General features: G+C 41.6%; 1 protein-coding gene across 1 annotated transcript; it reads right to left on the bottom strand.

The window, feature by feature from the left end:
- Window positions 1-127: 127 nt before the first annotated feature.
- On the bottom strand, window positions 128-1,220 carry LOC105556338 (the record flags this gene model as incomplete). Its single annotated transcript, XM_012003423.1, has 1 exon — window positions 128-1,220. A coding segment is annotated over exon 1 (1,093 nt), but the record flags the coding sequence as incomplete, so codon positions are not given.
- Between the last annotated feature and the right edge of the window lie 203 nt (window positions 1,221-1,423).

Raw genomic sequence — 1,423 nt, forward strand, 5'->3', positions numbered from 1 at the left:
GGTATCTTTTGGAAAGCTTTCAATGACATGTGATTTTGATGAAACGTTTCAAAGATATTTCTGAATGATTTCAATTTTACATTTCAATATTAGTTTCCAAGTTATCTTTCGGAAAGCTTTCTGAAACTTGTTTTGCTGTGTGGGAATCTCCAAAATATTTCGGCGCCCAGCAACAGGTCTATCCTGCCGGGCATATGGAAAGTGGGGTCTGCCAACTTAATGTTCGATGGGATTTGCAGTGAATCCACGTCCACGTTTGTTGCTGGTAGATTGTTGGTAATCTTGTTGACAATCAGGAACGATAATTTTGCTTGAAATTTGTTGAATCTTGAATGAATGGTAGTAGTTGTTTGCCTTTCCGCCGTGGATGAAGTCATGCTGATGCCACTTATGATGGTGTCTGCGCTACGTCGAGGCAGCTTCAAGCGCTCGCATAGCTCTTGCGATAGGAAATTTGCCTGCGATCCGGAATCTAACAAAGCCCTGCACTCGTGCAAATTTCCGGCTTGATCGCAAACATAAATTATGGCCGTTGACAGTAAAATGTGTGATAAGGAACCATTCGTGTGACAAGAGGATAAACTATTACTGACATTTGAAACATTGTTATTAGATGCGTTTGTATTTTTCGGTTCCTCCGCTGAGGAAGCAAGCGCGTCTTGTTTGGTATTATCTTTGCCGCTTGAGGGGGCATTCGAAGCAGCAGTTCCATCAATGTGAAGCAGTGTGTTATGCCTTTTTTGACATTTTTTGCATGATCCATACGTACATCCCTTGCCGTGGAATTGTTTCAGGCAGTTGTAACATAATTTGCAGCTTTTAACTTTCTCGATGCGAGCTTGAATGGACATGTTGCGAAATATGAGACACTCATAAATTTTATGAGTGTTTTGACAAATGGGACATGCTGAATTTTCAGTGCTGATATGAGCTTGTATTTGATTAGCTGACTTAGTTGACTGCTGCTTCGATTGACCCTGTGCCGCTTTGGAGATACTAAGTGTACCAGTGCGAGACAAGGCATCCAGGAAAGAGCATCTTGTCTCTAAAAATTTAGTGAAGTCCTCCATGCTGGGAAGCTCTGACTTGTCTGCTCTTTCGGACTCCCACTCCCTCCTGGTAATGCTATCAAGTTTTGGTATGAACAAATGTATAAGTATTGTGCCCCAGCTGTCGGTGGGTTGTCCGAGGCGCTTTAGTGTACGAAGATGTTGTTGCATGGTGTCAACCAATTGCCTGAGCGAAGAGTGTGACTCCTTCAAAATAATTGGAAAGTCAATTAATGCCTGCGTGTGATGTTGGATAATGATCTTATCGTCTTTGTATCGTTTGTTTACGATTTCCCATGCAACACCCACACAGCAAAACAAGTTTCAGAAAGCTTTCCAAAAGATAACTTGGAAACTAATATTGAAATGTAAAA

Source organism: Vollenhovia emeryi, unplaced genomic scaffold (genome assembly GCF_000949405.1).
Source record: "Vollenhovia emeryi isolate VEMERY1.0 unplaced genomic scaffold, V.emery_V1.0 DF948864.1, whole genome shotgun sequence".
NCBI lineage: Eukaryota > Metazoa > Arthropoda > Insecta > Hymenoptera > Formicidae > Vollenhovia > Vollenhovia emeryi.